This window comes from Peromyscus maniculatus, chromosome X (genome assembly GCF_049852395.1).
Source record: "Peromyscus maniculatus bairdii isolate BWxNUB_F1_BW_parent chromosome X, HU_Pman_BW_mat_3.1, whole genome shotgun sequence".
NCBI lineage: Eukaryota > Metazoa > Chordata > Mammalia > Rodentia > Cricetidae > Peromyscus > Peromyscus maniculatus.
This window is the reverse complement of record NC_134875.1, coordinates 49,936,953-49,957,613: the sequence shown is the minus strand read 5'-3', so window position 1 is coordinate 49,957,613 and position 20,661 is coordinate 49,936,953. Positions and strand designations below refer to the sequence as shown.

The 20,661-nt window shown below is 34.3% G+C and overlaps 1 protein-coding gene and 1 long non-coding RNA gene across 3 annotated transcripts in view; one reads left to right on the top strand and one right to left on the bottom strand.

Moving 5' to 3' along the window:
* Window positions 1-20,661, top strand: part of Col4a5 (collagen type IV alpha 5 chain) — a 194,656-nt gene that overhangs the window by 41,849 nt on the left and 132,146 nt on the right. For both annotated transcript variants that reach the window (XM_015992158.3, XM_076562145.1), the window contains exon 2: window positions 19,066-19,125. In XM_015992158.3, the coding sequence (XP_015847644.1) occupies window positions 19,066-19,125 (60 nt within the window). The remainder of the gene's footprint in view (window positions 1-19,065; window positions 19,126-20,661) is intronic.
* Window positions 3,808-4,588, bottom strand: LOC143270844 (uncharacterized). Its single transcript, XR_013048056.1, has 2 exons — window positions 4,254-4,588; window positions 3,808-3,939 (listed from the first exon to the last, which is right to left on the bottom strand). It is a non-coding gene; the product is annotated as an uncharacterized LOC143270844 (long non-coding RNA).

The following is a 20,661-nucleotide window of genomic DNA, read 5'->3' as shown; positions in this document are numbered from 1 at the left end:
GGTCATCCTCTGAAATATGTTAGACTTGCCAGAGAGCACACCCTTAAAGAAAACTAGCTCTCTTGTTCTCCCCTGGCATCTATCAACTACCAAAAATTCCTTAGCTAGGGGTGAGACTTTGAGCCCAACTCCCTCCTCCATGCTTACATTTTCTCTTGCTGCATGCTGTCGCACCTGCTGTGTGTTTGTGGTCTTATCATCAAGTTCTGGTGGGCAACAAAGAGCTACGGGCATAGCTTTTATAGTTTGCTGCTCTTAAGGACACCTGTGGCCAACAATATGAGGGTAAGTTTTTCATACCTGGAACAGGGCTACTTATTTGGCAACATATAGTTTTGGGGAGGAACATTACCCACCATGTGGGGTAACTTCAATTAAATTCTATTATGTGATATATCTATATCTATATCTATATCTATATCTATATATATATATATATATAGAGAGAGAGAGAGAGAGAGAGAGAGAGAAAGAGAGAGAGAGCGCTTATAAAATAGTAGCTTTCCATATGGCTTTTAAAAACATCCTAAGTGATAATTATCTCTCCCCTGCATCCTCCTCTTCCAAACCCTCCCATCCATCTCTCCACTTACAATAATGATATCTCCCATTATTCCCATCCCCTCCTTTATATCCATCGCCTGTGTTTTACCATCCTTCCTCCTTCAATATCTTTTTCCATGTTAGTTGAATACATTGTTCTATACCTTCTAATTATGTTCTTGCTTGGGTATTGAGATAATATAAGGAATTTACAAACCTTAGCAAAATAGAACATTCCAGTTTAAAGATGAGCAAATGGTGGTAAGAGGCGTTTTCAAAAGAAGAACTACAAATGGCTAACAATTACATGAAAAAAATACTCGGTATCATTATCCACCTGAAAAATCCAAATGCAAAACACAGTGGTAAAATTTTGCCTCATCAATGTTATATCCTGGATATACAATTTTGTTTGTTTATTTTGGTGAGATTATGCATTGTAAATATATGGTCTCTATATCTGTCCTAACTATTAAACATATTAAAGATGATATATGTTAATGAATTCAATTTTGAATTTTTGATAAAATCTTATTTAATGATTTATTTATACTGCTTCTTTGTCGTCTCCAAAAATTATTGATTAAGCTCAAATTATAATCATTTGTTCTTTATGTTGGTTTATTAAATGTTTCTATTTTTTTTTATTTAAAAACATTGTTGGTTTCAGTTTTTGTTTCTTAGTCTATGATCCATTTCAAATTTGGTATGATATAAAGATTGAATCTTAATTTTCTATATAGGGGCATCCAGTTGTTCCAGAACCAATGGAATATATTTTTCCTCTTTGATTGTTTTGATGGCTTTCCTTAAAACTAGCCGCATGCCATCTCACTCTGTTTCCTTTGTTTGGTTATCCTTATGCTGGTACCACTCTGTCTTAATTATTGTACCTTTATGGTATTTCCAGTAGCCAAGTTTTGACTACTCTAAGGTTAATATGTAAAAAAAATCTAATAAAGAAAAGTAAACTTTTAACAAATTATAATAAATTTCATTTTCCTGATAAGAATTGTGATTCACTGGAGTATTTTCTTTGAATAGATTAACCATTATCATTTTCATCATGTTAATACTATTAACTCAAGACATTTCTCTAATAATTGAGCATAATTACCAAGTAAATTTGAGCTGAACATCAGGTAACATTGCCTGGAACTCAAAAAGAGTCTCAGGTATGCAGGGTAACTACACCAGTTTTACACTTAACTCCAGGAGTTAGGCCATAGAAGAAAATTGAAGAGTAGAATAATATTAATAAATATAGCCAGGGATATAGAAGAGAATTTAGGCATTGCAGAAACCCCTGATGTTTCATGGGCAGGACATTAGGGAGTATATAGAACTGATTCTTATTTTGTTCAGTATTTCACATGTAAGAATATTACATGTATGTTCTTGCTGTGAATTCTAGTCACTGAGCTTTCCTATTTCCATTATATGTGAAACTATTATCTTACTTAACTTACTTAGTTGTGTGGTGGTTTCTATATTCCTTGTAATTCATCTCTTTTTAACACTAGAAAAGTTTTTCTGATTGTTTTATATCTGACTGTATTGTTTCTTACTTCTTATATTTAAAAATGTTTCAGCAGCAGTTATGAAAAAGCTCACATAGCTTAACACATAATTATTTGAGTCTAAAAATGTGGCTCTTTAAGCAGTCACATTGTCTTCCCTTAGATAAGGAATTAGTTCTTGTGCTCATTAGTTTGAAGGCCACCTTCCTTGTTGCAGATAAACTGAACAAAATGTTATTCAAATACCAGGTCAACCAAGTCTCCGTTGCTTTTATTTCTCTCAGCAGTTTCCTGAAAAGCTTTGGTTCCTTTTAGAGTTTGATTTTCATTTTCTTTCAGGTTTACGTTCTTCCATCTGCATATCTTTATTTTGCTTCTGCCTGTCTTCGTTCCCATAGTCAATGTTCCTACATGTTTTAAACTCCAATTTAGTCAAGGTTCTCTGTTTTTTCTCTGGTTTGTGCATATTTTCTTTCTAATTGTGGTTTGTTTGCAATATGGATTTTTCATTCTTGTCATTCTTCATAGTCATTATCGTTTCAAAATGTTATCATTTGAGAGTAAGATATTTTACACTCTTTAATTCTTGTGTATAGATTTCATTCACAGAAAATCTCAATTTGGACTAGATTAATTTCAGATGTTACACAGTCTAGATTGTATTGACTATAACAGATCCAAATTTATAATTGACCATATTTCCATTTAAGTTTTCAATAAAATTCAGAATGACTTTCTTTTGTCATTTTCTCTTCCTAATTGGAGTGGCCCCTCTTTCCTCTAATACTTATTTATTTATTTATTTGCAACAAAGTTCCCACTAAGGAGCCTAGAATGGCCTCTAAGTCAGTCTTTGTTTATCAGTCATATAGGCATGTGCCACCATATCAAAGTCACATCAATTAATTTACACTTCTTCCATTACAGAATTTTGTGTACTATTGTTATTATTTCATAACAGCTGTTGATTTGCCTCTGTGTCTAGCTGAATTACAAAATCTCTTAAGGTGGATTCTTTATTCCAATTCATGTTTGAATAATATTTCTGTATCTCCAGCAATACTCATTGCTTTTGAGAGAATTAAGATTCATGTAAATGTTTATAGAACCAACTTGTGTTTACCCCATCTCTTTATGTGCCTATATATTGTAGGGGACTAGTAACTGGAAATCTAGCCAGTACTTTCTTAATAACAGAGACATTACACTCGCACAAATCCACTCGCACAGGTAAAGATACTGTAGACTCTATTCCAATTTTATCTACTTATAGATCTGTAACTGTTGTTCACTAGAGGTACTGTTTTGATTTCTTTTTTTTAAATTATTTTATGTGTAGGAGTGTTTTGTCTGAGTGTATATCTGTGTATGACTTTCATGTCTAATGTATATGAAGAAGCCAAAGGAGACATCAGATTTCCCAGAACTGGAATTACAGGCAATTGTGAACCAACATACGGGTGCTGGAATTGAACACAGGCCCTTTGGAAGAAAAGTCAAATGCTCTTAACTGAGTAATCCCCCCCCCCATTTTAATTTTTAATATATTACATTTGTTTCATTGTTTCTGTTTCGAGTTCAGCGTTCCAGTGAAATTAGGCATGCAAATATCTATCCAGTTAGTCCTGAATCCTTCTAAAATTGTTATGCAGCTATTAGACCTTTTCACCCAGAATTTCCTTAATAACCAGTGGTAGGTATGATGTATAATTTCATGGTAAAGTGAGATTTCAAAGCCAGTTGCTGGATGGTTGCTACTTTCATTATAAGCCTATCTAGATGCTATTTTTCTTATAAGGAACTCTACACGTCCATCTTCCATATCTGTTTGTCAATCATCTTCTCACCTGTGTCGACTGGTCTCATCTAGAAAGGGCTAAGAAAAAGATGATTTTTGTCATTATAATTATATAAAGTGACAATAGATTTTGAAGAGCATACAAGCAAGAGTTTCTTTGGAAATAATTGTCCCATATGACTGATTATGGAGAGAGTACGGTCAACTTCAATAGGAAGTTGTTAGTTTTCAAAACATTGACTTGAGAATATATAGGGTGTGTCACAGATATAATTTTGCAGCATGGTATTGGAGTTTTATATTTGGATGAGTTTATGGGGATGTTATATTATTTTCCACATTTCATATGTTGTTTTATGTAATTAGTGACACAATTACATTACTTAAAATACCTTGTCTTTTCCTGTTGTTCACAAATGAAACCGGTAGAACTGAAGCATTCTTGCTTTGTGTGTTTCTGCGATTTCTGCTCATTCAAAAGCATGAACTGGGGAGATTTCATATAGAACACTTGTCTGACTGAACATTGTAGTAGACTTTAAGATCATATTAGCTCCTCTGACTGTGAATACCAGCTGCTGAGATGTTCAGCCAGTAATTCCATTAAAAAATATTCTTGTCCACTCATCAGGGAAAAAACCAAATTCTTCTTTCTCTCTTCCTGTAAATAGGCAACAAGTAGGCCTAGGGCATCTTAGTGGATTTTTACATTGGCATAGAGCCCTGGATTTGGACTCACTGGGACTTAAATGCACTTAGAACACAGAATTTGATTGCTTCATAGGAGACATTCCAGACATATTTATGCTCAGCAGAACTCTGAAGTTTTGATTCTTATAATCATGTTTCTGTGGTCTTCTTGTTTGCTCCTTTTATCTATGTTGTTAGTACTTTTCCAAGGCCAAGTGTCTTAGTCAGGGTTCTCTAAAGGAACAGAACTGATAGAATAAATATATATTAAAGGGGGATTTATTAGACTATGGTTTGAGTAGTTCAACAAAGGCCAAGAATCTGTCGGTTGTTCATTCCACAAGATTGGATAGTTTAGTAGTCCCAATCTGGTGCTAGAGTCCCACAGTATTCCTAGAAATCTGCTGGTCATCACACTAGACTTCAACCCCTGAGAAGTAGGTTCTCATACCTGCAAAGGAACATCTCAGCAACAGGATAGATAAACTTGCCAGGGAGAGTGAGGACAAGCAGACAAAAAACAAAAGCTTCCTTCTCTTATGTTCTTTTATGTGGGCTGCCACCAGAAGTTGTGGCCCAGATTTAGGGTGGGTCTTCCCATCTCAAATAATCTGATAAAGAAAATCCCTCACAGCCATGCCCGGCAGCTTGAGTCTTAGTGTACTCCAGATTTAGTCAAGTTGACAATCAAAATTAGCTGTCACAAATCCACCTCTTGTCAACTTGATGCACAAACACATCCCTTATCTCATGCTCAAATTCCAAATGAAGACAATAACCAGGGCATAACTATGCCTAACATGATATAACTGTCCGACGTGTACTCCCAAATAAGTTATATATTTTAGAATGGGAGAAAACGTAATTGAAAGAATGCTTAGTCATTTAGAATCTCATAACTTAAATGTGATAATAACCACTGATTTCGTCTCATTCTATAATTACTTTACATGAATAAATTGCTGGAGAGATGGTTCAGCAGTTAAGAGCACTTGCTTTTCCAGAGGACCCAGGTTTGATTCCTGTGTATGTGTGTGCAAACTTGTGTGAGAGTGCCCTTAGAGGGCATTGAACTTCTTGGGGCTGAATTTGCAGGTGTTTGTGAGCCACACACCATAGATGATAGAAACCTAACTACAGTCCTTACAATTGAGCAGCATGCGCTCTTAAGCACTCCAGCCCGCACGCTGTCATCGCTTTGAACCGCTAATTTTCATTTGGAAAGCTTTACTATTTACTTCCAATGGAATTATTTAATAGTGCAAGGAATTTGTCATGTGGAATTAAGAGATGTGAGAATTTCAGTGTCATCTTACTTTGTGATCTTAAACAGTCATTTGATCCCTGTAAACTTCAATTTCTACATTTTAGAAACAGAGATCACTACATTTGGATATATTAAAATAGTTATCATCTTGCCTACAAATTGCAAAGATCTATACATGTGGTGTTTTTCATTTTTATTGTTTTGTAAGCTTTCATCATAAACTTCCTAATTTATTTATCTTCTATATGTACTTTCATATGTGACAAGTAAATATGATAGTATGCTTGAGAATCCATGTGTTAAGAGCATGATAAATTACTATTACCCCACATTGTGTAAAACAGTGGGTTTTTTTTTTCAGACTATTCCTTGCCCTGAGAGACTCCATCTTACAAGCAGTCTAGAAGCAGAGAGATGAATTCTAGTACACAGGCTTCTTTCTCCTTTTTTTATTGCAACCAGGATCTTAGCCAGTGGAATCATGCTCCTGACATTTAGGGTCTGTTTTCTCACCTCAACACAAGCTGTACACTCCCTCACAATGATACTTAGAAGTTTGTCTCCTTGGTGATTCCAGATCCTGTCACATTAATAACCAATATTAAGAATCACAATAATGTATAAATGCATCAGGCCATTATATTACTCTATTAATATTTATAAGATTTTCATATTAGTTTAAAATAAATAAAATTTACAACTGGAGGTTCTAGCACAACCCTATAATCTCAGCTACTCTGGAAGCTGAGGCAGGAGAATTGCAATTTCAAGGATGACCTGAGCAACATTGGAGTACCCTGACTTCAAATAAATAAAAATTGCTGGTGATGTCGTTCTGTGATAGAGCTCTTACATAACACACATGAAGGAACACATTTGAACACCCAGTACTGAGGACACTACGGAAGAAAGATTGCAAGTTTAGAAACAGTATGGACAAATTAGCAAGTTCCAGGTTCAGCCTGAATTATGTAGCAAGATTCTATCACCAAAAAAACCTTTTTTTTGTATTTATGTATTTTATTGTGTGTGTGTGTGTGCATTCTCTCTCTCTCTCTCTCTCTCTCTCTCTCTCTGTGTGTGTGTGTGTGTGTGTGTGTGTGTGCGCGCGCGCGCGCGTGCGCGCGCACGTACGCACACGCATGCGAATGTGTGTGTACATGTATCATATGTGCACCTGATGCCCATGGAGGTCAGATAAGGGCATCATATATTCACTGGAACTGGAGTTATAGATGGTTGTGAGTTCTGGGAACCAAATCTAGATCTTCTGTAAAAGCAACAAGTGTGTTAATCACTCAGAAGCCTCTCCAATAACCTCTCCAAATAACTTTTTTAAATTAAATTTGGCATACTCCAAGTTAAAAATATTGGAAGACAGTCATTTACAATACGAGGCTTTCCTGAAACAGCTCTATATTAATTAATGAAGACTCATACTATGATAGTAAACATTTTAATCTCTGTAAAACAACTGTAGAACCCAATAAGAGATTTTCTCAAATATCTTTGATTTTTAGAGTTTAAGTGTTCATTTCTTTAAAATTATTAATTTACTATTAGTATAATTTGGCTGGAGATTGAACCCAGGGCTTCATGCATGATGGGATTTCCATATATAAATATTAACCTAAGTTAGAATGACATTTGTTAAAATGCACTCTATGATGATAACATAAGAAACAAAGGAGCCAGGTATGATAGTGGATACTTTCAATTTCCGTACTTGGTGGGGCACAAGGCTCAGGAATTAAAAGTCATTGTCATGTACACAGAAAGTTTGATAACCTGGGCTATATGAGATGTTGTCTCAAAAAATGTATAGGAACCAAATACAAGCTACCTGAACCAAGACCAACCTCTTACCCCAAGTTTGAGGTAACAATGAATTACATAAATTAGACTACGTAATTTTTGTATATAGAAGTCCTGTTTATCTAACCTAATTACTAAAAAAAAAAGTGAGTGCCATTTCACGTAAGTTCTCTCTAGTAGTACTTGTAAATAATTACCCAATGGCTGGACAGATGTCTCAGCAGCTAAGAGAACTCAGAGGATCCAGGTTCAGTTCCCAGAACTCACATTAGGTGCCTCACAACTGCCTGTAACTCCAGTTCCAGATCTGCAGCCTTATCTGTTCTACATTAGTATCCCATACATGTGATATACACATGTGAAGGCACATGTTTATACACATAAAATAAATTTATAAATAAATACATCTTTATGAAAGTTAAAACTAAAAAAAAAACTACTTAATGCAAGGCATAGGCTTATCTTTCTTGCACCAAATGTAAAGTTACAGTTGCTAATCTGAGAAACTTGTCTGTGGATTTGTAAGATTACAGTATTCATAATAAAGTAACTGGTAAATCATCTAGAGTAAGTGTTAGAAATGCTGCCACTTGTTAATTGATGTTGTCTTAGTTAGATTTTCTATTGCTGTGAAAATACACCATGACCATGGCAGTTTCCTTATAAAGGAAATCATTTAATTGGAGTGGCTTACAGTTTCAGAGGTTCAGTCCATTATCATCATGGTGGGACATGGCAGCATGCAGGCAGACATTGTGCTAGAGAAGGAGCTGAGAGTTCTACATCTGTGGAGGCAACAGGAAGTGGATTGTCTCACTTGGCACTGCTTGAGCATACATGAGACCTCAAAGCCCACCTCTACTGTGATACACTTCCTCCAACAAGACCACACCTGCTCCAAAAAGGCCAAGCTTCCTAATAGTGTCATTTACTTTGTGGGTCATTTTCTTTCAAATCACCACAGATGTCTTCAAACCTTAGGGCTCACTTCTATAACCTTCCTTTTTTTTCCAATCCCAAACTGTTGAATAAACAACAGCAACCAAGTTTCTCAAATAGAAAAAATACGTTATTCTTCAACTATCCCCATAAATTTCAGTTTTAATAAGAAGTGAAGTAGCAGTAGTAAGTTATATGTTATAATTGTGAATTACTTATAGGTACCAAAATTTAATTTTACATGTGTGCATTGTTGTATTTTTGCATGTGATGCATGTGTGTCTATGTGTGGATATGTGTGTGCCACTCCATGCCTTCAGAGGTGAGAGAGCAACTTCAGGTGTTGGTTTTCACATTTCATCTTGGTTGAGGCAGGGTCTCTTTGTTATCTGTTGCTGTTCTGCACACAGCAGGCTAGCTGGCCTTGTGAGCTTCTAGGAATTCTCATGTCTCCACCGCTCATCTTGCTGAAGAAGCAGTGAGATGGCAGATACCCACTACTGTAGCACTGATAAGTGGTGAGGATTTGATCTCAGTTCCTCACATTTGTATGGAAGGGCTGTACCCACTGAACAACCTCCCCTGCGCCTACATCATATTTTAGTGAGTCACTTAATGTTTTTGCTCTAAATATGGAGAAACTGGCAGATGCTGTTTTGGTTAAAAGGCTTTCCAACTGATTAATGTGTTCATCAATAATTTGATTTTTAAAGAAAACTTTCATTACAGTGAGAAGAAAATATTTCCTCTTCATAGAAAATCTGGCAAAATGTCTTGGCTTTTGCTCAGAATTTGGAAGCAAATGAGAATCAACTGGAAATATTGGAGAAGTCAGGGGAATAGTGCTGGCTCTGCCTCTGCTACTGATGGGCTCTCCATTTTTTCACATTTAAAATGATAGGAGTACGTTAGTTAATTTATAAGATCTATTACAACTCCTCTAACACTGTTTTATTGTTAGCATTTATTATAAAGAGATATGATGTATTTATGGCTTGTGGCAGGATATCAATGAAAGGTTGTACAAAAATATCCAAAAGTTTTAGCTTTGAATTCAACAATCAGTGATTAACAATTGTTCTTCCAGTGGAGATTTTGTGTTATGTTATCAGGTTCAAGACAACTTGTTTCTAAAAATTCCATTTAAAATAATGTCTTGGCTTGGAGAGATGGATCAGCATTTAAGAACACTGGATGCTCTTCCACAGGAACTAGGTTCAGTTTCTAGCACCCATATGGCAGCTCACAACCATCTTTAACTCCAGTTCTAAGGTATCTAATGCCCTCTTCTGGCCTTTGTGGGCACCAGGCACATAAGTGGTGCACAGACATCCATGGAGGCAAAACACCCACACACATAACAAAATGAAAAATAAACTAAAATAATGTCTTCTAATCGAGTCTTAAACTCAAAAGAAGAACCATTTTGCATGTTAGGATGACATAGTACTGTATTATATACTTGTGGCCCAAAGTTTAACTTGTACTGAAAACCATCAGTTCTATTCTTCATCATTCTTGAATTCCTCAATCAGTTATTCAATGGTAAAAATAGCAAATAATTTGTTTTGTTTATCAACACAAGTCCTCTTTTCAGTCTTCTCCCTATATTATACCATTTTCATATCAGTAAGTTGTGCTTTCATATTTTGAGTATGTGAATATTATTGATATGCTGTTTCCTGTAGGTCTTTTATTTACCCACGCAATGCATTTATTGAGCTATCTTTCTTTCAAAAAGTGCTATGGTGATCTAGTTCCCTCACATTTCCCCTAGCCTAGGAGACCAGACTGAAGCATGACTGTACGCGGCCTCTCTGTTATTTTCTGGCATATGAAAATCTAATTCATGTAAATATATTAGTTTATATTCAACAGCTTTATTAAACTATTCTCTGCAGAAATTCTTTTGAATTTTCTATCCCTTTAGTCATTTAACCTGAGTGGCATTTGTGTTTCTTTCTCAAACTTTCCTTTCCTTTCAAAAATTGCCAGCGCTTTGTTAAGTCCAACTTCATCATGTTTTATGTAGCATTTCTACATCTATACTCTTTGGTAAAAATAAGTCTGTAATTTATCCTTCACATTCAGTCTTATGTAAGTTTGGTAACAAAATTAGACTAATTTTATCTGTTCTTTTCTCTGATGTTGTTCAGTTAGATTTGAATCCTGTACTCAAGCTCAATAACATTATGGTTAAGTATTATGTTGTGTATGATCTCTGACCTTTTACATTTGTTCAAATTAAAGAACAGTGTATGGTCAATTTTAATAAATTTTTAGGATTTATCTCATATAAATTTGTGTTTGTCATTTGATGGATACATTGCATTATAGAAGTCCATTAGAATAAGTTCATTAGTCATGTTCAAATGTTTGTATGTCCTTATAGATTATTTTGTTTACATTTTATACCAGTCAGTTGTGAGAGATTTAAGATCTCCAGCTACATAGATTTGTGTGCCTTTATAAATCTGTTGGTTTTTATTTTATGTATTTTGGAGATGTTATTAATGTGTATAATTTAAGGTATTTTAAAGAAAATCTTCCTTGTGAACCAAATCTTTTATCATTCTGAAGTGACTTTGTTTTATCTTTTGTAATGTGTTCTGCCTTAAAATCCATTTTGTCTAAAATTAATACAGTGATACCAGCTTTCTTTGGTTATTATTGTGCATAGCTTTTTCATCTTTTATTTCAACCTTTCTATGTAATCTTAGGCTTTTGATGTCTCTGATAAATATCATATCATACATTCTGAAATTTGCTTCCTTTTTTGAAGTTCTAAGGATATTTGTTTCCAACGTTTTTCTCAAGGTTCTTACCTAAGATTTTAGTAGCATTTTCAAAACATTGTAGGAATATGTAATGAAAACAATTACGTCTTCATATAGACTCAGTATCTGTCAGTGTTTTGCTGTATTTGCCTTATACTTCTGACTCTTGCTGCCTAGTATTTCTATGTGTGTGCATGTTCAATGATTATTTAAAAGTAACTTACTGACAGCATGACACCATGTACCTAACAACCTTATCACAAGTCGTGTCTTACATTAATTACTAATAACTTATCACCCTTGAGAAAATTAATCATTTTAAAGTATCATGTCTTTTATAGTTGTTTATGTCCTGCTTTTGTTTATTCTCTTAAAATTTCAAATTTCAAGATAAAATTTTGATGAAAATTTTCCATGGACCTCCTCTGTACATCTTGGGAGGAGAGGAGCTGTCCTCCCAGTGAACTTTACTTTCAAGGATGTTTTATAATAAATGACTTGAGAACTAGTGATAGTTATCTCCCTTTGCAAGAAAAGTCAGTTATGTTTACCTAATAGAATAATAAAAACAAGATCTCAAGGAAACAGTTCCTGCTCCTTGTGAGATAAGTAAGTTCTTTAAATACCTGCTTTCTCTTCAGCAACAGCCAGCAATGTGACCTGTGTGAAGGTTCATACTGTCGGCTTAGCATTACCCTGTGGAAACGGCAGCGTAAGGAAGCCCAGAATATGTCTTTGAGTAATACATTCTTATGTCTGATCCACAGGTCTGACATTTTTAGAACTATCCCATAACACTGGGCCAAATCTTACTTGTTAGTTTTCAAGTAGAGAAATGTCTTAACCTCTTCTTAGTTGTTGACTGTGTATCTTCCTATATTTTATTCATTTACATGAGTTTTTAATTATATATCTTTGATATATAATTTAAACACTTTTCAGTTTGTCCATTTAAAGCATATGTTCAGTAGTTTTGTAGAGTATGTACAGAATTTTACAGCCATCACCCAAATGAATTTTAGAAAATTTTTATTAATATGATAAGAAAACCATACCCCTTAACTTTCTCTTCCCATTAAAACCAGTCACAGGCAACTACCATTCTACTTGTTTCTATAATTCTATCTATTCTCAACATTTAACGTAAGTAAACTCATGTCAAATGTGAAATTTTGTATTTGTATTTTTACTTACCACAGTGTTTTCAAAGTACATGAATGTTGTAGCATGAAACAATATTTCCCTCCTCTTTTTTGTCAAATGGTATTTCATTGATTGCGTATACTACATATTATTTAATAATTTCATCTTGATGGATATCTGGGTTGTCTTTGGAATATTATTTGTAATGATTTATGAATAGTCATATATAAGGTGTTTTATAGACATTTTCTACTTTTCTTGGATATATGCCTAAGTATGGAAGAGTTTGGTAATTATGTTTGTTTATTAACTGCTAACCTGTTCTAAAATGGTTATATCATTCTGCAGCCACACCAGCAATGTATGAGGGTTTTATCTAGGCTCCATCCTCAGTAGATGTTATTATTGTCTATCTTTTTCATTAGAGCTAGGTAATAATGTATGAATTGATATTTCAAAATGTTTTTTAGTTTTCATCTCCCTAATGACTAATGATACTATGTTTGCACATGCTTTCTGTATCTGTGTTTTTAAAATAAATAACAATTAACATTTGTTGCCCATTTTAAAATTGGAGTATTTGCATTCATAATAAGCTATGAGGTCTCTCTCTCTCTCTCTCTCTCTCTCTATATATATATATATATATATATATATATATATATACATGTATATATATATATTCTCCTTTATGAGAAATATGATTTATAAATATACTTCACCTATCAAGTACTTTCACTTTCTAATTCTGATAACTTTAAAATTTCTAAAAAAAGACTTGTGTTTCTTTTATTTCTCTCTGTGTGTATCTGTAGCTGTGTGACTAAATGCCATGTGCACATGAGTGTCTGTGGAGGCCAGAAGAGCTTCTAGATTCCCCTAGAGCTGGAGTTCCATGCGGTTGTGAGCCTCTGACATGGGTGCTGGCAATTAACCTCTGATCCTCTTCAAAAGCAGCTTGCCCGTTTGATGAATTTCCTAAGAGGGACTGACTAAGCAAATACTGGGAATATGTATTCCAATGTTTGCTTTTAATTTTTTTTATAATTTTACCTTTTCAATGTGTTTGCCATTTTAAGAAAAAAAGTTAAAATGTATATGGAGTTATAAAAGACCCAGGATAGCCAAATACAATCTTGAGCAAAAAGAACAATGCTGCAGAGATTACCATTCCAGAAGTCAAGATGTATTACAGAGCCATTGTAATAAAAACAATATGGCACTGGCAAAAAGAAAAGACATGTAGAGCAATGGAACAAAATAGGATGAGCTAGAATTCAGCCACTTTATATTTGACAGAGATGACAAAACATGAGCTGGACAAAAGGCATCTTCAATAAATAGTGATGGGAAAACGAGGTGTCCGTGAATTGGAAGGAGAGTATGGAAGAGCATATGGGATAGTTTGGAGGGAGAAATGTAATTAAGTTTTAATCTAAAAAATACAAATAAAATTGTACTATTAATAAAACCTGGATGTCCACATGCAGAATGAAATTAGACCTGCATTTATCATCTTTCTCAAAAACTAACTCAAAAGGGATCGAAGACCTCAACTTGAAACCTGAAACACTGAAACTACTAGCAGAAAATACAGAAACTATCCTATATGATAGAGATATAAGAAAGGACTTTCTTAATAAGACTCCATTTACCCAAGAATTAATGACCAAAAAATGACAAATGAAATTTCTGCAGAGCTAAAGAAACAATCAACCAGATGAAGAGAGAGCCCACAGAATGGGAGAGACTCTGCCAGCTGTACGTCTGACAGAAAGTTAATATTCAGAATATACAAAGAACTAAAAAAAAAAAAAAAGTCAAACAAACAAAAATGACCCTTTCTAAAATGGGCCTGGGACATGAAAAGAGAGGTTTCAAAAGAAGAATAAAATGGCAAAGAAACATTTCACAAAATGTTCATTGTACCTAGCCAATGGAGAAATAAGGTTAAAAAAAAAGTTGAGATTTTACCTTGCCCTAGTCAGACTGGTAAAGACCAACAAAACAACTGACAACAAATACTGAATAGGATTGGAGGGAAGATCCGCTGCTCGCTGTTGGTGGGGTTGCAAACTAGTCCAGCCACTCTGGGAATCAGTGTGGAGAATCCTCAAAATGTAAAAATAAATGTATCATATGACTCAGGAATACTACTCCTTGGCATGTGGTCAATTGACTCAACATCTTATTCCACTGATACTTGCTCAGTCATGTTCATTTCTGCTCTATTCAAAATAGCTAAAAATAAAAACAACCTGAATTGTGAAACAAATGAATAATGAAAACGTGGTACATATCCACTATGGAAAACTATTCAGTTGTAAATAAAAACGAAATCATGAGTGTTTTCAGATAGATGGATAGAACTAGAAAAGATCATATGGAATGAGAAAACATAGATCTAGAAAGACAAATGTCACATTCTATCTTATCTGAAGTTCTTAGCTCCAAATCTTAAGATGTGAGCAGATAATCTGGATTTTTAGTATCGAAAAGTAGTGGCTTGAGGGAGAAATGTCCCCCTTAGGCTCTGATTTTTTTTGAACACTTGGCTCCCATTTGGTGGCACTGCTTGGGATATATAAGAAATACAAATGTACTTTATGTTTAGACTTGAGTCTTACCCTCAAAATATTTCATTTATCTATATACAAATGTGCCAATCTGCAAAAGATAAAAATGCCAAAACATTTCAGGTAATATTCTAATCTGTTTTTTATTTTCATATTTTAAGGCCTAAAATTACTATTATTTTCTATACTTATCCTAATACCATATACTAAACGATTGTTTTTGAGCAATAAATCTTGGAGCAGTTCCATACTGTTTTAATTATTATAGTTTTATGATATATTTTAATGTGTGGTAATATAAACCTTTCTTAATTTTTATTTTGATGTTTTCTCATAGAATAAAAACTAAAAATATTACTATAGATCCATAATTACCATGCATTAACAACCAACCATCTGTGATTTTGTAGAAATAAACTTTGCACCACAGTATTGAAAAGATGAAGCTAGGATTGATGGCTTTGCTACCACTCTAGCACTTGAGAGGCTGAAGCAAGAGTAGTACAAGTTCTGTGTTAGTTTGGGATATAAACTCTGTCTCAAAAAGAAGCTAACTAGCAATACCTTCCTATTATACTTTTCGTGTAGACTTAGGAAATCTTTTAAACTGAGATATGTAGTGTTCATTTTATCTCACTATTTGTCTCACCCAAATTTTCTTTCATCATATTGCTTGGTGTAATATTTTTTTTCCTAGTCTACAAAGATTTTCTGCCTACCTTCCAAGTGTTATTAACAATTCTTAGCCTCGAGGGAGCTATCTTTATTAACTGTGATAACCATGGATAACAGTCATTTTCTTTTACTTGGTGAATCCTCTAGAACTATAATTAAAGCTTGAATCTACTGAGAAAAATAATATTATCTATGTCTGTCATTTTATAAATGAGAAACAAACCCTAGAGTCTGTAGACAACTTCTCCATGGTCTCATAACGATTGACTTGCTATAGAAAGATCAGGATATATTTCTTGCATGTTATTACTTTTTCCATTACTGCTATAGCATTATTCCACTGAATTTTAATTACATTTTCATTTGTTTATGGCTAGATTCTTAAAAACTAGGTTTCAAGTTCCTTAAAGGCAGCAAACACCCAGGTCTACACATTTTGTGCCACTCATAGACATACCATTGTGCTTTGTGCTTATTAAGTACCTTGTCAATAGGAATAGACACTGCTTAAAAACGAAAAGCTGTTCCACCTAATGAGATGTCTAATTAGGGCCATTTCCTTATGGCGTCCCATTAATAACTGCATGGAAAGTGTCATCTAGTGGTTGGTGTGTGTATTACAATGACTTGGCTTTATAGTGTTGTTTTTTTTTTTTAACCCAAGAGTAACAGTCCTTTTATAACCTATTTGGTATAAATAGATTATAACTTAAAATTTTAAATTAATTTCAAACATTTTTCATAATTCTTATGTGTTTTAAGGCGTGTTCTCTCTAAAATATACTTCATGTTAGTTGATAAAATGTTTAATACGATGAAATCATTAATCTTGAGAAACATTGCATATAACCATACAAGAATATAAAATGTCTTATTTGTTCATAAATTATATTTTAAGATTTATGTTATGATAAGATATTGAGACGTGAAATATATGTTTAATGGGAATTCATGTTGGTTTTGTTTGTATTAATAAAATTCTATTAGGCCGTTTTTTCATGATTTTCATTACTGCAATCTGTACTTGGTGGAAAGATCTCTTGATTCAAATGTCTGAAATTGCAAAAAGATGTCATTTTTATATTTATAACAAAATCTCATGTGCATATATTTCATACTTTAATTGTAGATATACTTCCTAATGTCAAATATTATTCTCATATTAGTAGCCATTGTGGATGAGCATTACCCTCTGTTCCTTTATTAATAGTGCAATTAACTGTTGGCAATATTTACAACCTAATTCAGGTATTATGAGTATTGACTATTCCTTTCTCAAGAATTTGTGAATATGTGGCTTCTAAATTTTATAAATTCATAGTTTAGAACCAATAATTTATCTTTGCATAAGCCAAAATTACATGGGTTTATTTATATTAATATCTTTGTGCCTAACAAGTTTTTTGTCTTCAAAAATAATGCTTCTTATTTGATGAATGATTACACCTAGATAAACCTAATGGAGTTATAAGTTGACATGTAATACTGAAAACAGAGTATAATCTAAGTACCTATGTATAGTAATGATTGTGTAACTAATATGCTTTTATTACTGTGATAAATGCCATGACCAAAAGCAACTTGGAGAGGAGAAGGTTTATGTTGATTTCATGACCCAGTCACTGTCAATCATTGAGGGAAGTTAGAACAGGAACTCAAGGCAGGAACCTGGAGGCAGGAACTGAAGTGGAGTCCATGGAGGAGTGCTGCTTACTAGTTTGTTCTTATGGCTTACTCATCCTACTTTCCTATACAACTCATGAGCACCTGTCCAGGAATGGTACTTTTTACAGTGGGCTGGGCCCTCCAAAATCAATCATTTATGAAAAAATAATGCTGCATAGGGTTTCCTACAGGGGTCATTTTCTCCATTCGATTTCCCCCCTTCTTGTCAAGTTGACAACAAAACAAAACAAAACAAAAAAACAACAAAGAACCCTATCCAGAACAATAACAGATTTTAAGTTGAAGTATCAGCATATACTTTTATTGGAACACACTCTTGCAGTGTGAGAGATGCTTCTATCATTACACCATTTTGTCTTTCCTTTATAATCAAGGAAACAGGTTTCATCAGGATGGTGTCTTCTAGTTTGAGGCATAGTTAATTGATAAGAATTTTGGGAGGTTTTCTAGTAAAGACTAGTGAAAGGAAAACTTGGAAGACAAGACAGGAGGCTAGCTTACTTTTTAAACCATGGGCTCTGAAGATGGAACAATGATTAGCAATGTTTTATATTTTCCTTGTGCAAAGGCTTTCAGTAGTTGGCTTGACAAAATGTGTTCTGCTTTTTTTATACATAAATACTGCACTATCTGTATATATCATCCTAATTACTATTAGTTTTTCTAAGCATTTCAGCTCCACAGTAATGTCAAAGATAGTTCTGTATGCTACGTGACACTTACTCTCTTCCCATTATCTAGGTGCTTTTATATTAGAGAAAGATATTCTCTGCCTTCAGGACTTCACTCCCTAGTGTAGTTAAATTTGCTTGTTAGTCACAATTCAGAGCATTTAGGCTTTGTATAAAGCTTGGAATGGTTAAAAATTGAGCTATTAGTGATGAAAGAACAGGGACAATGAATAAAAGGAGATAAAATACAGCATTAGATGGTCTGTGATCCACGTGAGGTGTTCCTACAGCCTGGACAAGTGATAAACCATATCAACCAGAATGCTATATGAATTTTCTTTTCATGTTAGCATCTTTAAAAAAGATATTACTCAGCTGGGCATGGTGGCACACACTTTTAGCCTGGCACTCAGGAGGCAGATGCAGTGCATGGAATCTCTGTGAGTTCAAGGCAAGCCTGGCCTGCACGTTAAGTTGCAGGATGGCCAGGGCTATGTAGGACCCTGTCTCAAAAAGATGAAAGCAAAAAACAAAAAGATATTCCTCAGCGTGTAAAGGAGATGGCTATCAAGGGATGATTTTTATCCCTGAAGCTTACATGGTTAACAACTTCATGTTGTTTTCTTACCACCACACACATGCTACAACATGCATGTACCAGAGAGAGAGAGAGAGACAGAGACAGAGACAGAGACAGAGACAGAGACAGAGACAGAGAAATGTAAAATTTAAGAGATACTTAGTAGTTTAAAATTATAAAACTTTCATTTGTTCATTGTGAAAAGTTGAAAAAGAAATACATATAGCAAAAGCTTGGATATAAAATGCCATTGTCATTTGTATGTATCCTTTCAGATTTTTTCCTTGTATTGATTCTATGAGGTTGAATTGTTGCATTCAGTTGGCTTCTAAGTCTTACTTGCTTTCAAGTTTGTATTTAATGATTTCCCTTTCTCCTTCTATAGGCCTGCCATGGGTGTTCTCTTGGATCAAAATGTGACTGCAGTGGTATAAAAGGGGAAAAGGTACGTTCTGAGTAAAACAATCCAATGCTGTTCGTGAATGAAATTAGGCTTCTGTCAGTCCACAAATAAATACAATGAATTCTACTGCATTACAGAGGGAACTTACAAAGATTAGATTGCATGTTCTCTGTAAGGCACCATTTAATAAATATTTTAGGCTTGGCACATAGTTCTATTGCATTTTTTTCGGGGGATTGGATCCAGGACTTTGCACAAGCTAAGCAAGCAATCTACAACTGTGCCACATCCCTAGTTCCTTAAAAAAAAAAAAACCAAAACAACAACAAAACCCACAAGAGCTATTGAAAAATAACCCAAAAATCTTAGGGGGAAGCAGGAGAAAGGACCAGGAAATGTTTAGGGAACAGGGAGCAGGGATTGGGGAGAATCAACAAAATGAATAATGGATGAAAATTCTTTTTAGAAACCTGTTACTTTACCAGTGAATTGTTTTGTTTTGTGTTAAGATAGGATCTCTCTATGTAGTTCAGGTTGGCTTGGAGCTCACTATGTAGATCAGGCTGGCTCACCTTGAACTCATACACAACCATTGCCTATGCCTCTCGAGTGCTGAGATTAAAGGCTGAGGCACCATACCCAGCTTTACAGGAACGTTTAAAGATTTAGTAATAATAGTAAGAAGAAATCCTAGCTCTTGGTCCAGTCAAAATATGCCTCAGATGACATCTAACTTGAGGGCTTTTGTCTTCCAGCCCCTTTTGGTCTGTGTGTCAGTAACTGACATCAAAATTAGAAATTTAAAACAGGATAATGAATTGCAGACTGAAGAGAATTGTGCTAGGAGATGGGGATCTTACATTATTACTCTTCTCTCTTCATAACTCAATAAACTTTTTTAATGAGTAAATGACTGGATGTTACTAATTATATATGAAGAAAATTTAGTGACTACATCTTTAGTGAATATACCAGTTAGTCACAGAAGTATTCATTAACACAGTGAAAGATGTCAAAAGTCCTGGTGGCAATAAGTTCATTTATTTATTTTATAGAATCTTATTTCCAAGCTCCATTCTGCCATGTAACACACTGCCCCCTAGCAGAGACCTATTAAAAGTTACTGAATGATGTTCTACATAACACTCATGTAAGTAACATGTTTAGGGGATTAGCTTTGCAACAAGAATGTTTTCTATAGTGGCAAAATATTAAAAGGGATTCATTTGGGATTATAAGGGAAGGAACGAAGTAGAAGGGATCATCTTTTAAGGAAAGGAACTACACTTGGTGAATTTACGTTTATGTAGTTATTACTGCTTGTACCTCTCAGTCTGTAAGACAAAGGATGGCTAAATACTTACAAAGAGTCATGGTCATGGTTAAGCAGTCGATTGACCTTCTAATAACTGGGGTGTGCCCAGTGGTAGAGTACTTGGCTTCTATTTGTGAGACTGTAAATTTCATATTCATCACTACACAATAAATGAACTAGACTTACTACAAAATAGGTTTCCCTTGTATAATTTATCAAAGTCTGAAATCTCACTGTTTTTTTTTTTCTGGATTCAGATAAAA